This window comes from Alosa alosa, chromosome 2 (genome assembly GCF_017589495.1).
Source record: "Alosa alosa isolate M-15738 ecotype Scorff River chromosome 2, AALO_Geno_1.1, whole genome shotgun sequence".
NCBI lineage: Eukaryota > Metazoa > Chordata > Actinopteri > Clupeiformes > Clupeidae > Alosa > Alosa alosa.
The window spans coordinates 15,621,539-15,639,038 of NC_063190.1; the positions used below are offsets into that span (position 1 = coordinate 15,621,539).

At 47.0% G+C, this 17,500-nt stretch overlaps 1 protein-coding gene across 2 annotated transcripts in view; it reads right to left on the reverse strand.

Moving 5' to 3' along the window:
* The window catches only part of klf8 (Kruppel-like factor 8), a 43,743-nt gene that overhangs the window by 11,193 nt on the left and 15,050 nt on the right, over nt 1-17,500 (reverse strand). The window contains exons 1-3 of one of the 2 annotated variants that reach the window (XM_048233936.1): nt 12,856-13,497; nt 12,322-12,438; nt 1,566-2,199 (exon numbers count right to left, since the gene is read on the reverse strand). In XM_048233936.1, the coding sequence (XP_048089893.1) occupies nt 1,566-2,199; nt 12,322-12,369 (682 nt within the window). In that variant the 5' untranslated portion in view covers nt 12,370-12,438; nt 12,856-13,497. Of the gene's footprint in view, nt 1-1,565; nt 2,200-12,321; nt 12,439-12,855; nt 13,498-17,500 lie in introns of those variants that run through there. The other variant, XM_048233926.1, reaches the window with a different exon arrangement.

The window sequence follows — 17,500 nt, forward strand, 5'->3', positions numbered from 1 at the left end:
GGACACGCCAACAGAGACAGACTGAGGGGCAGCCAGAGTGCAGAGTGGTCAGACCGACGGCATGGACAGAAGTCAGGGAGGAGAAACAGAGGGAGGAATAGAGATAGAGAAAGACTGGAAGAGAAAACAGTGACGGGGGGCCTGATCCAGGAACAGTATCTATAACCTCTCCCTCGTTCACCTGCTGCTAACTGGTGTTTGTCTTAGCCTGTCTGTCTGCCAGCAGTAGTGGAATGTAACAAAGCACAAATACTTCATTACCGTACTTAAGTAAATTTTCCACGTATTTGTACTTTACTTAAGTAGAATCAATAGTGCATACTTTTGACAATAGTGCATACTTTCCACTCAACTACATTTCAACAATACGTTCTGTTGCATTTTATGATCAGTTTTTTCTTTCTGCCAAAATGGCAACCTGACCGGCACATGTTTATCTTACCAGTGAAGTTGGGTTCTAGATCTTTGCAACAATCAAGCAGGCCCCGAGTGGCTAATCAGGAGGAGCTTGGGAGGATTCCCGATGGGACGTTAACATTTTGGGCCAGTCTGAATATCGTGAGCTTAAATATATTGTTTCTGAAGTGCATGTGCTGCGCCCTCGTGACACTTCAGCAGCCTTGGCTGTGCGGTCGCAGCCCCTTACTCACAGTTTCCCAAATATTAACAAAGTAGCACTCACAAAAACTGTTCTGAAGTCGCAACCAAGTTTTGTTGTGTGTTCCGTTTAATGGGCTAAAAAGACAGGCTATCCACAAACGTGAACGTTTAATCACTAGCATGGGAATAACTGAGGCATCATCTGCGCCGGGCTCGGGTCGGGTTCGACATAAAAATGAAAATGCCTGTCGGGTTCGACGCTTAACTCTGTCGGACGGGCCGGGTTCGGACAGAAATTTATGCCCGATCCGCATCCCAGCTCAGGTGTGTGTGTGTGTGTGTGTGTGTGTGTGTGTGTGTGTGTGTGTGTGTGTGACTTAACCTCTCCACTGCTAGCACAGGAACTGACTTCAGGCTTTAACTGAGGGTGGGGTGCCTCCAAGGCCACTTCCTCACTCGCCCCTAACCAAAACAGACCTCCTATTGGCTAAAACCCATCACATGACGCTGGTATCCACCCCAGACAAAACACCCGCTGGTGAACTTCAAACAAGTTCACCAAATGACTTCATCCTGAAACTGGTCTACCACACACCCATGTTACTAATCTGACTTACTAAAAAAGAGTAGTTGAGATGATAAGCTGTTTTACTTTTTATAAGAACACTGGCTGCACTGTGCTGGTGAAATCGAAACAGGTTCATCCTGATAACATAATATTTCCATTTAGTATCATATCGGAATTATCAAGTCAAATCGATCCATTTCAGGAGCTCGAAAAATAGTAAAGTAGCTCCAAAGTAGTGTAGATGACAGGCACAAGCGTTACAATAGTGTTTTGGACTGGTGTAGACATAGCCTAAGTATATAAGAACAACAGACAGGAGGGAAGGAAAGGGCACATTGTAAAGGAAGACACTGGCTCGCCTTTACTCCCTCACACACACTTTCCCCCTGTATCTTACCCGAGCCTTCCGAGCGTCCATCGCTGCCGATCAGTGGGACGGTGATGGCGGCTGTGGCGGCCGTGCTCACGCCGTTGTTGCCACCGTCCCCAGCGGCAGCGGCGGCCGCCGCGGCAGCTGCGGGCACGGCGGTGTAGACGACGGGCAGCGACTGCACCACCACGGGGATGGTCTGCAGCTGGCCCATGCCCATGCTGCTGGGCAAGGTGACGGACGGGATGGTGTGGATGACGTGCAGGATCTGCTGGCCGCCCATCATGCCCGACGCCGACGCCAGGATGGAGCCCGACGACAGCACCGTGGCCGGGATGGCCGTCGCCGTGGTGGCGACGGCCGTCAAGCCGCCGTGCGCCATGAGACTGGACGAGAGGATGGTGGAGGTGGGCTTGGCGAGCGAGGGGCGGGGCTTGTTGAGGGAGAGGTCAACAGGCTCTGTCTGGGGGCTGTCGTGGTCGTCGTGGTTACTGTTGTCGCAGTGATGCGTGTCGTCGTGGTCATCGTCGTCGTGGTGCTGCTGGGCCCGCGTGGCGGAGGAAGGGGAGGAAGGGTGTGTGTCGATGGCACAGAGGGGCGGCGGCGAGGCTTTGCATTTGAGGTCAAGCGCCAGAGAAGAGTCTTCTGCTCCTTCAGCTGGCTAAAAGAGAGGGAGGAGAGAAGAAAACAAGAGACAGAGAGCGAGAGATGGAGAGGAGAGAAAGAAAGATGCAGATAGGGGAGAGATGCGAGAGAAGATGGAGAGATAGATAGGGGGCAATAAAGGGATGGGAGGGTATGAGAGACAATAAGAATGCATGGAAGGAGGGAAGAGAGGGAGGAGAAAATAGTAAGCAGAGGCAAAAATAAAAAAAGGATGAGAGTGAAAAAGAAAGACAAAGCACAAGAGAGCAGAAAAGGAGGAGAGACAAAGGATGGTGGAAAGAGAGAAGAGGGGATGAGTATATGAGCATTATGCCACATTGCCACCATAAAACACACACACACACACACATAAACACACCCTCAACAAACACCCAAACTCACACCCAACATAAACACAAACATACAAGCTCACACATACTCATTCATGCATAAACACTGCTCACAACACACGCATACATACAAACCAAACCACACACACACACACACACACACACACACACACTAACATACATACAGACACACACATGCACACACATATACAGACACACACACACACACACACACACACACACACCCTTAAGCCCACTCCCAGAAATGTGGGCTGGGCTGGCCCAGTTCTGCTGGGCTCCAGGCTCCACAAACACAGGAACAATGGAGGCTCTGATGGGGCCTCTGCTTACTGGAGCCAGAGATGGAGACGAGCAAGACCTCAGCCTGGCACTGTTCCAGAAACACACACACACATACGCACACACACATATACACATATACACATACGCACCCACACAAACACACAGACAGACACACACACACACACACACACACACACACACACACACACACACACACACACACACACACACACACACACACACACACACACACACACACGTTCACAGGCATACATATGCATACTACACACAAACACATCTAGAGAGATCCAATGTCTCAGAAACAGAAACACACACCACAAACCCTCACGCTAACATACACACATCCTTGCAACACACAAATACACATATGCACCAACACAAACACACACACACACACACGCACACACTTGTTCACAGGCATACATATGCATACACACAAACACATCTAGAGAGATCCAATGTCTCAGAAACAGAAACACACACCACAAACCCTCACACTAAAATACACACATCCTTGCAATACACAAATACACACACACACACGCCGTCTGGCCACACTCACACAGAGACACACCCAATCCCACCACACACACAAACCCAGTCACACCAAACATGCCAAACCAACCGAACACACTCCCTGCTTTACTCCACCCAGACTACCAACACACACACACACACACACACACACACACACACACACACACAAACAAACACAAACACAAACACACCCTCTTCAGACCCATACAAATTATTTGAAAGACCCACCCATATGTAATATACACAATTAACACACTGACACTCATACAATCTCAATGCAGTTAGGACTGGAAGTTCCACTTCATAAAAGACTGACTATGTGTCATAATACCAACCTGCCATCACTGCCACTGATGCTGACCACAATTTAATTTAAAGGCAAGGTGGAAAGGATTAAGATGCAAGCCAGAAGAACGTGTTTACTTTGTGCCATGATATGTGAGTGTGTGTGTGTGTGTGTGTGTGTGTGTGTGTGTGTGTGTGTGTGTTAGGTGGTGGGTTGTGTGTGTGTGTGTGTGTGTGTGCACATGCCACACTGCATCTTCATCCGACACACACTCTGACATAAAAAGGCAAAACACACAAACACAATGCAAAACCCTAGAACCCTCTTCAGTAAACAGCTGTATTACTGAAAGAGCCCCCCACCAACCCCCCTCTCTCTCTCTCTCTCTCTCTCTCTCTCTCTCTCTCTCTCTCTCTCTCTCTCTCTCTCTCTCTCTCCTGGGGGCATGTGAGTTGAGGCGGCCTGCTTCAGGAGAGCCTGGACTCTGCTATTAGCCTACATTCTACCCGGCAGCGTATGCTGGTGTGTAAACACAATGAGTTCAACTCCAGGACTCTGCAGCGCCCCGAAACACACGACTTAAAAGCAGCCCCCGACGGCCAGGAAATAGAGTGGAGGGTGTGTGTGTGTGTGTGGGGGGTTGAGGGTGGAAGGAGATGGTGGAGATGTTTTTTAAACCATATATTGAGCTATGGGAGAAGGAAGAAGGGAGAAGGAGAGAGGGGAGGAAAGGGGGGGAGTGGGTGGGAGTAGGAGGAAGGAGAGAAGGAGGGAGGACAGGAAATGATAGAGGGAGAAGAGAAGAGAGAAAGAGAGCAAAAGAGTGAGTGGGTTAGGGTGGGAGGGTGAGGGTGGGAGGGTGAACAGGAAGAGGGAGTGGAAGAGGGTAGAAAAAGAAAGAGAGAATGGGTTAGAGAAGGAGGAAGGGAGGACCAGAGGAGAGTGAAAGGAAAGAGAGGGAGTAGGTCAGGGTGGGGGAAGAGTGAGGGGAAGACAGGAAGAGAGAGAGCAAGAGGGTGGAGAAGAGTGAGAGAGACCAAAAAGAGAAGAAAAGAGAGGGAGTGGGTCAGGGTGGGGGAAGAGTGAGAGGAAGACAGGAAGAGAGAGAAACAAGAGGGTGGGAGAAGAGTGAGAGAGACCAAAAAAGAGAAGAAAAGAGAGGAGGGGGTCAGGGTGGGGAAGAGTGAGAGGAAGACAGGAAGAGAGAGAGCAAGAGGGTGGAGAAGAGTGAGAGAGACCAAAAAGAGAAGAAAAGAGAGGGAGTGGGTCAGGGTGGGGGAAGAGTGAGGGAAGACAGGAAGAGAGAGAGCAAGAGGGTGGAGAAGAGTGAGAGAGACCAAAAAGAGAAGAAAAGAGAGGGAGTGGGTCAGGGTGGGGGAAGAGTGAGGGGAAGACAGGAAGAGAGAGAGCAAGAGGGTGGAGAAGAGTGAGAGAGACCAAAAAGAGAAGAAAAGAGAGGGAGTGGGTCAGGGTGGGGGAAGAGTGAGAGAGAGCAAAAAGAGAAGAAAAGAGAGGGAGTGGGTCAGGGTGGGGGAGAGGGAAAATAAGAGAGTGGGTGGGAAAGGCCTGCGGTTGCCATGGAAACTGGGAGGTATCAGCTGACTCATTTTTTCCCTGATTCCCTCCTCGATCCCGCCCACCCTCTCCATCTCTCTCCCCTCTCTCTGCCCCTCCACCCTCTAACCTCCATACCTCGCCCCTACCTCCACCTTTCTGCTTCCCACCACGTCCACCACCTTCCTTTAACCTGACGCCTCCCATCCAGTCTGGACTCACATAGGGTTCTCGTGGCCTCATTACTTTCCAGTCAACCGCCAGCTAAACATCGCCGTTTGCCTTTCTGCTTCCTTCCTGGAGTACATTTTTAATAAGCTTAATGTAAACAAGGACAAACCGCAGATGGAGGAACGGCACGAGAATCAAAACACCTTGGCAGAAAAAAAAAAAAAAAAAAAAAAAAAAAGACAAGATAATGGTAGAGAGAGGAGGAGGGGGAGATGAGGAGAGGAGAGGAGATGTGGCGCGTGTGAAAATCTGGTTCAGCGTGTGCCAAGAAAATATGGGGCACTCCTGTGTAGGAAAAGCAATGCACACGGAGGAGGGTGGAGGAGGGACTGCAAACACAAGCTCGTAAACTCACACAGAAGGAGAGGGGAGACGCCACATCCACACTGGAGTCCAGTCATTAACACCATACGCATAGGGCAGTTCACTCTCTGAGCTAACATTGGCAGGGAATGAAGTTTACTTATTAACAGAGTAAATCACCACAAAGAGGTCAAAGCTAGAACATGGCAGACAAACTTGACGGAATGGACGTCACTCATACAGTAAGGGCAGTAGTAGAGAGGGGCAACACCGTCCAGTTATTAACACAGCACCTCTCTACACCATGCAGGAGTGTTACCTCACAACCACTCAGAGTGTCAAACACTGAGTCACTAATAGGCAACTAATCCGTGGGCTGCTCGAATCCACCCTCTTGGAAACACCTTCCTGCCATCAGTCTATCCTCTCAGTCCATCTTAGTTACTGGATATGACATATTTGTGCTGAGATACTGGCCTCGGTCACCTCAAACGATGCCTCACATGAACTTCTGAGAAAAGTGAATCCGCTGGTTTAGACCCGCCAAAGCAGAAGAGGAGGCTTGACATAGGAAATCAACCACCAAGCACTGACAGAAGAACACAATTTAAACAAACAGAGCAATCAGCCGACATCAGCACCTCTGTCAACAAGTCTCAGCTTAGGAGGTCGACAGGGTGAACTGCAGATAGATAGCTAGATAGATAGATACTTTATTGATCCCCAGGGGAAATTCAAGAGCAACGGGTGTGGGACACTGTCACTAGAGGGCCTCTTAGATAGGTGATGATTTGGGGTTGCCAACCAGCCAGCCAGCCTGCCACAGCCAGGTCAAGCAGCATATGGATGGAGAGGAAGACCCAGTCGTGGTCAGCCCAGATGTGGATGTGATCAAGAGGAGGACGAATGGTCACAAACCATTAAACAAACAGCCCGACTGACAGAATTGTTTAGTAAAACCAAAGAAGCACATCATTTTGCAGTGGACTCTTCATGCTTTCTAGAGCTTTATGTACACTGTAAGGAGACCCATTAGGAGTTAAAAGAACCAAGCCCTCTCTACTGGGTTCACTGGGCTGCTGGGATTGCTCTACCTGCCACACCTCATTAGTGTTATGTCATCATGTTATGTTATAACAGTGGTAAGACACATGATTTCAACACCCTAAATGAGGCCAAATAACCACTATGGCAGTAATGATATAGAAAAGACTGGTTTTGTGGAGGTCTGCCAGACTAAAGGTTTACCTCTATACATGTACCCCCACCTCTCTCTCCCTCTCTCACACCAACACACACACACACTGTCTCTCCTTCATTAAGCCTCTTGCACTGCACTGCAGCATAGTCCACAGCAACAGAGAGACGAGAGTGAGTCAGAGAGATACAGTGAGACAGAGGGACACACACAAACACACTCAGAAAGAGATGGTGCTATAGACTGTGTGTGTGTGTGTGTGTGTGTGTGTGTGTGTGTGTGTGTGTGTGTGTGTGTGTGTGTGTGTGTTTATTTGTGTAAGTGTACAAGAGAGACAGAAAGCGTGCATGAGAGAGACAGAAAAGGCATGAGAGGAAAAGAGAGAGAGAGAGAGAGGGATAGGGTCAGATTTGAGAGCGAGGGGAATGAGTCACCAGAGAGAGGGCTAAGCTCACCACAGTGCCTGCAAGCTTGCGAGCGAAGCTCTGACACTGCTTCAGCAACATCCCCTTGACCTTTGTGAGCAGCAGAGGCAAGAGTGGCGGCCATCTTGGCTGGCCCTAGGCCTAAGAGAGAGAAGCCATTCTATCTAGTGGGGCAGGACTTCAAAATAACAGTAGGTCCAGAAGAACACCAGACGACCTTCCAAAGGCAACATTGACACTTCAGTGAGGAAATTTCCATCAACATCAGGCCCCTCATGCTGCTCAGTAAAGTTTTCAGACAGCGACGGATGTCAGCATCTAATCTAATTTAAGGAAAATTTGAACAAAGAGTGTGTGCGCGTGTGGGCGCAGGGCGGCGTAAGGCATGCATGGCAGTAAGGCGGCGCAAGGCAGGTCTGTGTGTGTGTGTAGTTTTGGAGGAGGCAGCACATAGAGACCTGGCATAATTCATGGCAATCCATCACAGTGTACTCAACAGTGCAGAGTCCTTGCCAAGTGTGTCTGTTCTCCATGTAAAAGCCAACAAGAGAGCCAGCTGAGGTTTGTATATGTTTACAAGATTACAGGTTGTAGCGATGGGTGACGCAGACTGCCAAATCGGCACTGCACTGCATTTCTTTCACACACACATACACACACACATACACACACACATACACACACATCCTCCACACCTTTTTACCCCAGATCCATCTTCTGTACCTTTCCATCGGTATTTACCACTATCTTTGTTCAGCAATGGGTGGCGCTGCTGAAAAGCTTTAGGTTGCAGCCACACAAACATACAGTGCAAACACAAATGCCCAAGTCTTTAGGGGGTGGGAGAGGAGGAATGAGGAGAGATAGAATGATAACTTGAAGGAGAGCACAACAGCTGGGAGTGATATTAACTCTCCAGAGGGGAGTGGAGCCCCGCCCTGTACAGTAAAGGGTGTGTACAGTATGTGTGTGTGTGTGTGTGTGTGTGTGTGTGTGTGTGTGTGTGTGTGTGTGTGTGTGTGTGTATGTACATGTATGTGTGTGTGTATGTACATGTATGTGTGTGTCTGTGTGTGTGTGTGTAGTTTTGGGAGGAGGCAGTACACAGAGACCTGGTATAATTCATGGCAATCCATCACAGTGTACTCAACAGTGCAGAGTCCTTGCCAAGTGTGTCTGTTCTCCATGTAAAAGCCAACAAGAGAGCCAGCTGAGGTTTGTATATATGTGTTTACAAGATTACAGGTTGTAGCGATGGGTGACGCAGACTGCCACCGAAGGGCACTGCATTTCTTTCACACACACATACACACACACATACACACACACATACACACACATCCTCCACACCTTTTTACCCCAGATCCATCTTCTGTACCTTTCCATCGGTATTTACCACTATCTTTGTTCAGCAATCGTTGAAAGCTTTGTGTTAAACCACACAAACATACAGTGCAAACACAAATGCCCAAGTCTTTAGGGTGGAGAGTGAGGACAGAGAGAGATAGAGAATGATAACTTGAAGGAGAGCACAACAGCTGGGAGTGATATTAACTCTCCAGAGGGGAGTGGAGCCCCGCCCTGTACAGTAAAGGGTGTGTACAGTATGTGTGTGTGTGTGTGTGTGTGTGTGTGTGTGTGTGTGTGTGTGTGTGTGTGTGTGTGTGTATGTACATGTATGTGTGTGTGTATGTGCGTGTGTGTGTTTGTCTATATGTGCGTTGTAATGTAGAGGTCTCTCTCTCTCTCTCTCCCACATAAACTTAGTCAACCTTCTTGGCCACTACGTCAACATGTCAAGCTCTGGCCAAAACAATGTCCAACATGCACACTCGACAACACAAGTACACACATGCTCATAAGTGACATCATCTGTCTTAGGTCAGGGTGCCTCTCTGGGACACACTACAAGCATTAGCTGATCTCAAAACAGTTTTTTTCATGACTGTGAACACTTTCCAGATCCATGTCTGTAAGTCCATTCTTAGCCACATCAAGCATTAAAGAAGTATTTGAGAGGTTTGTGAGCTGGGAGGCTTGTGGGGACACGGTATGCTTATCTAAAGTTAATTTAAGGAACAAAATAAATAAATAAAAACTAATGACATAAAAAAACGTACCAAAACCATACAAAATTGAGTGCTGGCTCAGACAAGATTCTGAAATGATTCAAGCACAGGCTAACTATGTGATCTCCTTCTCTCTGTCTGTAAATTGCATTGCATCGGGCGACATGGTAGTCTTCCTGGGCCCAAAGGGGGTCTACTCGGTATCTAAACATGACAAGAGTCCTGCCCTCTTGTCAAAGCATGGAGCACACAGTGTAAATGTAGTGTATGTGAGCAAGGAAGAGAGACATCGAGAGAGAGAGAGAGAGAGAGAGAGAGAGAGAGAGAGAAAGGCCTAGAAGGATAAAGAGACAGAGAGACAGAGAGAGAGAGAGAGAGAGAGAAAGACAGAGAGAGAGCCAGGAGAGAGAGGAAAAGGAGGACAGAGGGAGTGTGAAATGCATCATTGTGCATGACTGCTTTCTTCAACTGCAGGAAGAGTAGCCACATCCATGTGAACACAGCTGGAAGGATCATTGAAGCCACTCCCTCCCTAGCTGACATTTACACCACTCCACCTCACCCGCCAAGGCTTACCAAAATTGTGAGTGATGCAAGTCACCCGCCACAATCTGTTTGATCTACTGCCCTCTGGGAAGAGGTACAGAAGCCTGCGCCCCCAAGACCAACAGACTCACTAACAGCTTCCTTCATACACCAAGCTGTAAGGATGCTGAACTCTCCTCCTCCTCCACCCTCAGCTACATAACATCCCGGACATTGGACCCACAATGCACGCCTGCACTACTCCACCTGCACACCCTGAACACCCTGCACACCCTGTACACTTTACAACTTGGTGCTGTTGTCCTGAAAACACAACACTTCTGGGTTGCTCTTACATAACTCTGCAACCACTATGCCACTTTCTTTATTACTTAGGTCAAAACAGTATTTTATAGTATTTTACAGCATTTGCACTAGTATTTTATTGACTGTCTATGCACAATTTCAACAAAATTTTGTTGCTCTTATTTTTCATTATTATTATATGTGCCCCTCTTATTTACTTATTTACTTACTTTTTGTTTATTTGAATGTTATGTTTGTCTGTGGACTTAAAATTGGTCAAATATGTCTTGTCTTCACCTGGGATAGTGAGAAAAGCGTAATTTACGATCTCTTTTGTATGTCTGGAACATGTGAAGAAATTGACAATAAAGCTGACTTTGACTTTGACTTTGATGTGCAGGCAAGCATACAGTATGTGCATACTGTGTGTGTGTGTGTGTGTGTGTGTGTGTGTGTGTGTGTGTGTGTGTGTGTGTGTCTGTGTGTCTCTGAACATGCACTCACAAATCTGTATGTACACTGTGTGTGTGTGTGTGTGTGTGTGTGTGTGTGTGTGTGTGTGTGAGAGAGAGAGAGAGAGAGAGAGAGAGAGAGAGTGTGTGCACTGTGAGTGGGAGTGTTAGGAGGGGGAGGGGGTAAAGTGTGTGAGCGAATTGGGAATGGTGGTGTTGTGAAGAGGTGGGGGTGGTGTGTGTGTGTATGTGGGTTTGAGTATATGTGTGTGTGTGTGTGTGTGTGTGTAGGGTGTGGGCAGGCTACATCACAGCCCTTCCAACTCCCGCCAGAGCCTCGTTGTCATGACAACGGTTGAGCGGAAGCCTCCCTCGATATATCCTATTAGGGCCTGAACGAGAACGCTAGAGGAAGAACAAGAGAACGAGAGAGAAGAGAAAGACACAGAAAAAGAGAGTAAGAGAAAGAGTGGACGAAGTATTTAAAAGAGAGAGCGGAGACAAAGCAAAGAAAATCAGGAGGAGCTCGCAAAAACAAATGATCCTTCAAACGAGTGAGTGGCACTGTGACGTTTGTCCTGGGCCTTGGTACCAAACACACACGTCTGCCTGCATTTATGACTCATTCCTACGGTGGTCCAACCCAAAAGCTCCCTCAACTGTCAACTGTCTTTTGTCTCTTCTCTTTCTAGTCTTCGCCGACTGTTTAGCAGTGTCGGGAAAGTTGTTAAAAAATGATCTGAATATCTAGTTCTGAGTAGCTGAGTAGCTGTTCAACCAATAGAAAAAATCCACAACTTTGCTGATTAAGTTATTTTACAATTGTGATGCTAAAGCACAAAACTACTTATCACTGTTTACATTGATGAATGTATGTGTACTACTGAAATGCTTACTGTCCTTACTGTACAGTTTTGGAAACAGTATGTAACTTTCCATAACACTGTTACTATACCAAACGAAGAAACTTCTCCTAGGATGCAGGATAAGTGGTACCTATCCTCACTTACACATGCTCATGTGTAACGTGCACACTCACACTACCACACACACATACACTTTACAGACACACTCACACACATACATACAGTACATACATACAGTGACACAAAGTCGCAGACTCACTGACACCCACACACACACACACACACACACACACACACACACCCTTCCTCTCTAGATGTCCACATTGCTTCCATTGCTCTGTGACCACACCTCAATGCTTAACACTCACAACCTCCCCCTGCCCCCACTCTTTCACACACCCATCCAAATCCCCCTACAAACACACACACACAACCACATTTGAATCCACCCCCCTACGCATGCACACACACACACACACACACACACACACACACACACACACACACACACACACACACACACACACATACACACACACACACACACAAACCCATTTGAACCCCTCACCCCACTCCCATACACAAAAAACAACACACACACACACACACACACACAAAGAAACACATTCCAACAATGACAACGACACTGTCTTACTCACACACAGACACACACACACACACACACACACACACACACACACAGCACACTAACCGAGCACTCCAGCTCTTCGGGCTCTGGTTTGATCTGGATGGAGGGCATCTCGTCTGTGGCGGCCGACTCAGACTCGGAACTGGCAGCGCTGCTTGACTTCTTGGGACTCGACTGGCACTGCAGAGAGAGAGAGAGAGAGAGAGAGAGAGAGAGGCACAGACCCATGGTTAGATACAGGGTGAGACAGGAGAGAAAGGGATGCATAAAGAAGAAGGGAAGAGGTGGAAGTAGACAGAATAAAGAGAGGGATAGAGAAAGAGAAGTGAAGAGAGAGATAGAGGTTCAGAGCAAGAGGCGGAGAAGTATACACAGTACAGCAGCAACAAAGTGTAGAGACAGAGGTATGTGTGTTTGTGTGTGTGTGTGTGTGTGTGTGTGTGTGTGTGTGTGTGTGTGTGTGTGTGTGTGTGTGTGTGTGTGTGTGTGTGTGTGTGTGTGTGTGTGTGAGAGAGAGAGAGAGAGAGAGAAGTAAACTGGATTAGGTAAAAAGCAGACAGAAACAAAGCCAAACACAAACACCCATTAAATAGGTACCTTTCCTCCCAATGTAGGAGACAGAGATGCACAACAGGGCAAACATCAAGAAAAAGACAGAAGAGGAGAGAAAAGGACCAACAACATTAGAGCAGTCTGAGAGCCTATGTGGACGTGTGCTTGTGAAGACCAAGGGAGGGAGAGAGAGGGAGGGATAGAGAGAGAAAGGGCGGAGGACTGAAAGAGAGAAACAGGGAGGAGTAGTCAGCAATCTTGCCTGTCCCCTCCCTCTCTCTGGCAACTGGAGTCACACCCTGCTCTTTAAGGGCCAGAAGAGAGGGAGAGAGGGAGAGAGAGAGGACAGGAGAGAGGGAGAAAGGGAATGAGAAACAGAGAAAGAATGATAAAGAGAGAATGAGCAGAATAGAGGGGCAGACCATCACACTGACCAGCTACACTAAAAGCCAACCAGTCAGGGACTTTGCATGTGTGTGTGTGCGTGTGTAGATGCGGGGGTGGGGGCCGCCCGTAGGGCTCATGTGACCCAGCTGCAGTGGATTCCATGCTGAGGTGTGGCCCCCCCAATCAGCCTGGGTGTGGCCCAGGCCAGGCTAGCGGCTGTGCCCATCCCCCAGCGACACACACACACACACACACAAATAGGAACATAAATACACATTCGCACAGACACACACACACAAACAATCACTCACATAAAAATATACACAAACACATTAATACAAATTCACACACTCAATCACTGTCACATACACACATACTCTATCCTTCTCTTTTTCACTCTCTCACACACACATATATACATACAGACCCTTTCTAACTCTCTCTCTCTCTCTTGCACACACACACACACACACACACACACACACACACACACACACACACACACACACACACACATGGCTATGCTCCTGCTATTGTGATGTGACTACAGTGAGTCTTCTATGCAGATGAACAAAGGTAGTTCAGAGCAGAGCAACGGTCACCCTCTGCTCTGTGTGGCCTGTGGAAGGAACAGCTACTGACGGTCAGACGGACGGACGGACTGACAGCACCACAGATGGCGGCCTCTGCTTTAGAACAGCCTCCAGAGGAAAAGAGAACCCAGAGAGGATACCTGGGCCTCTGGCTATGCCACGGAGACATAAGGCCTTTTCCCACAGAGATCACGCTAAATTTGCGGGAAGAGGGGACGTCTTTTTGTGTCTGAAGGCGAGGTGAAAATTTGCCGGCCTTCTGATCTGTTCACATGATGCGGCATTTTGGGGAGCCATGAGGCAGGATCAGCTATGGTAAATTAAATTGTGACGCAACAGGGGCGGTAGAGTGATAGTCGAGGCCTTATGTGGCGTGGGCCTTTAGATACAGCAGGCGCGGTGATTTCAAAAACCATGGCGGAGAACCGACTGCACTTTGGTCAGCTTGCATTTGTTTTGTTGTTGCTATTAGAATGTTAAATTCTTGCCATAGATGTCTTCAGACAATAAAACGTAATTTGGAAGGGAAATTGAAGAGAAGAGTTGCCCTTGGCGCTACCGCATAAAATGTACTGTGCATACAATTTATTCATGAAATCATTCAATATTACAACAATAAAAATAGCTTGTGTACTGTCTTAATTGAAACATGCTTCGCACACAAATAATAGCCTAGGGCATTGTTTCTCAAAGTGTGGTCCGGGGACCACTGGTGGTCCGCAAGCTACCCCAAGTGGTCCGTGAGCAGACATGGTAAAATACGATATAGATGAGTTGTTTGCAGTATTAAACCAACTTGTATGTAAATCCAAACAGTTCTGCAACACTGCCCGTGTAAACTATGCCAGTTTAAATTATATTAATCCTCTGACACAATAAGCAAGGTGCAAAGCCAATAAGCAAGGTGGCTCATCGAGTAAGCCTATTGTGTAATATACTGTTGAAATGGGTCTACTCTTTTTTTTAAGCTAAGTGGTCCTTGGTCTGAAAAAGTTTGAGAAACACTGGCCTAGGGCAAAGAGAATGGACATCTCAACATAAGGATACATTAGAAGAAGATGATTAGTGTAAACTTTGTCACACGACGTGATAAGCAGTTCTTTAAAAATGTTCCATTCAGTCATAAATCATTCAAGCGTAGGCCTAGTGCTCGTCATGAAAAGGAAACAGCAGCTTAATATTTTTCAGGTGTTTAACAGTAGGCCTAGGCGCACTGTTAGCAGTTATGCCGAAGGCAGTGAGATTATTAGGCATGTCACTCAACATCGCAGTTCGGTTTGATAAGATTCAGTTAATGCGAGTATGGATCGTCTCAAAGTTTGGAACAACCAAACAGCAGTGTAGGCAAAGCAAATCCTAAATTTTAGGTTACCATGGCTGTCTTTTCTCTAGGCCTGGGCCTATCAGAAATCGCGACATAAGCACATTGGTTTCTTCACATTGGTTTCTTCGGTTTTAAATTTGCAGCAATGTCTTTATGCATGTCTCCAACTTTGCGGTTCCTAATGTGTTTTATTGTTCAATAAGTGTACATGATTTTACAACAGGCCAAATACAAAATAAATGTTACAAATATCGCCTAGATATCTGTAAGCATTACAATCAGAGGATATACATATAGGGCAGACAGACGCTCATGAGTTCATGCTTTGTTTTATCGCTGGATTTTAGGATAGCATATTATGGCAACTGATTGCATTCCAAGCTACAGTCAACTCTAGCAGGCATTGAATGACTGGAGACTTTGTGAATTTATAGATTGAAATTGCTGCTATTGCTGATTTTGATCAGTTAGATTTATTTGCAATCTCCTGTGGTGGGCTGGACATAGCATTGAAATGCCCACTCAGATTCCCCTTTCCGCCTTGACCCATTCACACTGGTGGCGGAAAAAACTCGGCAAAATGTCTAGGGGCTTGGTAGTAAATTCCAGACACTTTGTCCCTACCGTTCACCTCGGTCTATGTGAAAGGGACAGTCGTTCCGCGATTCTGGTACATAAAATCGCGGCGATTTTGCCAGTGTGAAAGGGCCTATAAGCTGTGCCTGGGGTTTTCGCTGACTGTGTGTGAGAGAGAGCAAGTTTCTGTTTGTTTGCCTGTGTGTGTGTGTGTGTGTGTGTGTGTGTGTGTGTGTGTGTGTGTGTGTGTGTGTGTGTGTGTGTGAGAGAGAGAGTGTGAGTGTGTGTTTGTCCTGGTACGTGTGGTTAAGTGTGTATTTATGTGCTATATGTTTTGTGTCTCTGTGTGTTTGTGTGTAGTAGTAGTGTGTGTGTGTGTGTGTGTGTGTGTGTGTGTGTGTGTGTGTGTGAGAGAGAGAGAGAGAGAGAGAGAGTGTATTCAGCCCCCCTCTGGGGACCTCTTGCTGTGGGGAGTTCCAGGAATAAAAGAGGGTGGGGTGGGGTGGATGTGACCCTGGCCCCTCTCTACCCCAGCAGGAAGTGACAAGAGGGGGAGTGGACGAGCGGCAGTCGTGCCTGAGATTAGTGAAGAGAGAAAGAGAGAGAGAGAGAGAGGGAGGAAGCAGAACTTCACTAATCTGGGTCAAAGCTCTCTCACAGTTCTCCCCCTCTCTCTCTACAGAAGAGGGGCATATAGAGTATAGTAATGGCTCTCGGTGCCTCCAACAAACCAAAGCAGACAAATCTGCAGAGGCTGTTTAATGCTCATGGTTTGCTTTGGAAACTCTATTTCTGAAATTGTCATCAAAGCCACTGAACATTTACAGTACAGTGATCTAATGCAAATTCCAAAATGTCTGCATACACACTACAGTACATACATGAGCATCCAAAATATAATCATTTTGCTGCTGCAAACTATGAATATCTCTCTGTGTGCTGAGTTTCTCGCTGTGTGAATGCTATGGTTTTCACTGCCCCTTTATATTCATTCACTTCTCCATCTAAACCGTGGCGGCTATCTACCATGAAAGTGTTGCGGCTAATTAACCAGGTATGTTTCGCTGATGCATGAAATAAACTAATTTTATCAGCAGGTCTAGTAGTTTTGTAAGTAACTTTGAATAAAATATTCTGTTAAATGAATACATTTATTTATATTTTGTATATTTATATTTCTGAATAATTTTATTTTGTCTTGACCATGAGAGAGTGCTTCAAAACTTGCCTGGTCATGCAAAGTCATTACACACAAGTATTTTGCTGCAAGATAGATATGATCATTGATCCCAAGAAAAATTATTTTCGCCCATTCGTAGTTAGTGGACACACACCCAGTGACCACACACAAACCAAGAGCAGTGGGCAGCCCCTGCTGCTGCGCCCAGCGAGTGATGTTCAACCACTCCCCCTGCCCACGTTTTTTTCCTACCAGTCAGGGTTTGAAGTGGGCACCCTTCGGTCATAAGTCTGATTTCTTAACTAGTAGGACACAGCTGGCCCATCCTTCTGATAACATCTGCTGTATGCACACCGTGTCCAGGCCTAAACTTAACACCACTTTCCCCTTGCATGTGTGTGTGTGTGTGTGTGTGTGTGTGTGTGTGTGTGTGTGTGTGTTTGTCTACACCTCCAAAGCTTTATCAAATGTATCGAACTCCCCTATTACCGCCGGGTCCAGATTTCCACCGCCTTTATGCAGTATGTGTCACTTAATATCAATTTCTATACAAACCAAGACAGCGGACTCCTAAAGAAACGCGAACCACCCCACACCATAGGTGTATCTAAATTAGCTATGTACCAAAAA